General features: G+C 39.7%; 1 protein-coding gene across 1 annotated transcript; it reads right to left on the bottom strand.

The window, feature by feature from the left end:
• Positions 1-529: 529 nt before the first annotated feature.
• Positions 530-1,546, bottom strand: LOC114534431 (uncharacterized protein K02A2.6-like). Its single transcript, XM_028555874.1, has one exon. The coding sequence runs from the start codon at positions 1,544-1,546 to the stop codon at positions 530-532; it is 1,017 nt and encodes a 338-aa protein (XP_028411675.1).
• Between the last annotated feature and the right edge of the window lie 1,040 nt (positions 1,547-2,586).

The raw sequence follows: 2,586 nt of genomic DNA, 5'->3' as shown, positions 1-2,586 counted from the left end.
GCTACCACCAGATCCTTGCCCGGTCTATGCTTGTAGGTGAAGTTATATTTCTGTAATCTTAACAACATCCTTTGCAATCTCAGAGGCGCATCATGTAAGGATTTCTTTTAAATGATCTCAAGTGGTTTATGGTCATTTTCAACAAGGACTTTCACGCCATAGGTGTACGCATTGAATCTTTCAAGAGCAAATAGAACAGAGAGAAGTTCTTTCTCAATCTGCGCGTATCTTATTTCTGCTTCAGTCATTTAAACGAGACGCATAGGCAATTTGTTGTTCTTCCTGGATCAGAACTGCACCAAGTCCATTCCGCGAGGCATCACAACGCACTATAACCGGTTTAGTTGGATCAAAAAATGTGAGAACTGGTTTCCGAGTAAGAATTTCTTTAATCTCATCAAAAGCTTTCGTCTGCTCGTGGGACCAACAGAACTCGATATCTTTCTTCAGCAGTTCTCTGATTGGAGCTGTGATCGTTGCGAGGTTAGGTACAAATTTTGCTAAATAATTAACAGTTCCAAGTAATCTTTCAATCTCCTTCTTCGACGTGTGTCGGCATCTCTTGAATTGCTTTAATCTTCGATTCATCAGGTTTCACTCCATCTTTCGTGAAGATGTGACCACAATACGATACTTCGTTCATCTTGAACTTGCACTTGTCTAAATTTAAAGTAAGATTTATTTCTTCACAACGTTGTAGGGTGGCTTCTAATCGTGCGTCATGCTCCTGTTCATCCGATCCCCAAATGAGTATATCATCAATGTCAGTGGCTACGCCTTCGAGATCATCAAAATGTTGCAAAATTCTCTTCTGGAAAACCTCTTGTGCGAATTTAATGCCAAAAGGCATTCTCATGAAGCAATATTTGCCAAACAGTGTACTGAACGTCGTTAGGAGTTGGCTTGGCTCATCCAATGGTATCTGCCAATACCCATGTTTTGCATCTAATTTGGAGAACACTTTTGCACCAGATACCCGAGACGCTATTTCTTCTACCGTTGGTAATTGGAAATGTTCCCATCTGATCGCTTCATTTAGATGCTTCGGGTCCAGGCATATTCGTAATCTCCCCGTTCCTGGTTTCTCCACTATTGCTATTGAATTTACCCAGTCAGTCGGTCTGTCCACTTTACGAATAACTCCTTGCTTCTCCATTTCTTCTAACTCAAGCTTCAAACGACCTTTTATTGCTACAGGAACTTTTCTCGCTGGATTTACTACAGCTGACACCTCCGGATCCAATTCAATGTGATATGGCTCTTTCAGGCACCCCAAGCCTTTGAATACCTCTGAATATTTCTCCTCAAAATCTCCCTCTTTATTAGTACCCATCACTACCTTGATTATGTCGAGTTCTTGTGACGCTTGAAAACCAAGTATAGGATACTGATCTGTTTCACTCACGAAAAAGTTCAGCTGTTTGTTCATACATTTCAACATGCATTTGCCAACAACATTAAGTTTATCACCAGTGTAACTTGTCAATGAGGTCTTTGACGTTTGAATCAGTCCTTTAGGCTCTTTCAATTCTCGATAAATCGACATGGGAATTATGTTCGCTTGCGATCCTGTGTCAACTTTAAACTTAATCGGTGTCTTGTGAACCTCTAGAGTTATAAAACACTCGTCTTTCGTCAATTCTGTTTTAGTCAACTGTTCGGGTTTCTTGTGAACCGTTCCAACAAATAAATTATCCGGATCTATATCGCGTTGATCAATTCCATGTACTTTTCTTGAGCGGCAACACTTCGCAAAATGATTTAATTTTCGGCATTCATGACAGACTTTGCCATATGCTGGACATTTCTTGCTCGGATGGTCTTGCCCGCATTTGCCACATTTTATTACTTAACCCGAGCCGCCCGATGGTATTTTCTGTTTTTCTCGCTTAAACTTCGCCGGTCTGCCTTCATTATTCACTTTTCTTTAACTATTCTTTACTGAATTTACTTTAAAACTATCGTTTTTCGTCAGGTCTTTAAGTTGTTTACGCGATTCTTCGTCTGCTTTGCATATGCTAATGGCTTTGTCTAGAGTTAAGTCGTCTTCTCAAAGCAATCGAGCTTGAAGTCTGTCTGATTTTATGCCACAAATGATTCTATCCCGAATTAACTCTTCTTGTAGTTCTCCAAAACGACAGTTCTTCGCCAAAAGCCGTAGTTCAGTAACATATTGGTCAACTGATTCGGTTTCACTTTGCACACGTTTATTAAACTTGTATCACTGCATTGTTGTATTCTGCTTTGGTATGCAATAATCTTCAAACTTGTATTAACGGTTTTATCTTGTCAACTTTGCTCGTCTCAAAATCAAATGTGTTGTGGATATCTCTCCCATCTTGACCAATAATATATAGAGGAAAGCACTGCATTTCTCTTTCTCAGAGGCTTCTTTCATGCAGACATCCATGTATAAATTGACTGTTTGTATCCATCTTTTCCACCGCTCAGACAAATCACCATCGCTCGAAACGAATTGCAACTCAGCAGGTTGTCTTAATTTATCCATTTTTCTAAATAAACTTCTCCAAACTCTACGATTTCTATTCAAGTTGAAGATCCCACACCTGGCACCATGTTATGTTT

The sequence above is a fragment of the Dendronephthya gigantea genome, unplaced genomic scaffold (genome assembly GCF_004324835.1).
Source record: "Dendronephthya gigantea isolate DGI-Jeju-01 unplaced genomic scaffold, DenGig_1.0 000100F, whole genome shotgun sequence".
NCBI classification, from domain to species: Eukaryota; Metazoa; Cnidaria; class Anthozoa; order Malacalcyonacea; family Nephtheidae; genus Dendronephthya; species Dendronephthya gigantea.
The sequence above is the reverse complement of the archived record's forward strand: the minus strand, read 5'-3'. Positions and strand labels throughout refer to the sequence as shown.

Coding starts and splice junctions, on each gene's coding strand:
- LOC114534431 (XM_028555874.1), bottom strand. CDS start 1,546: ATGTCGATTTATCGAGAATTGAAAGAGCCTAAAGGACTGATTCAAACG.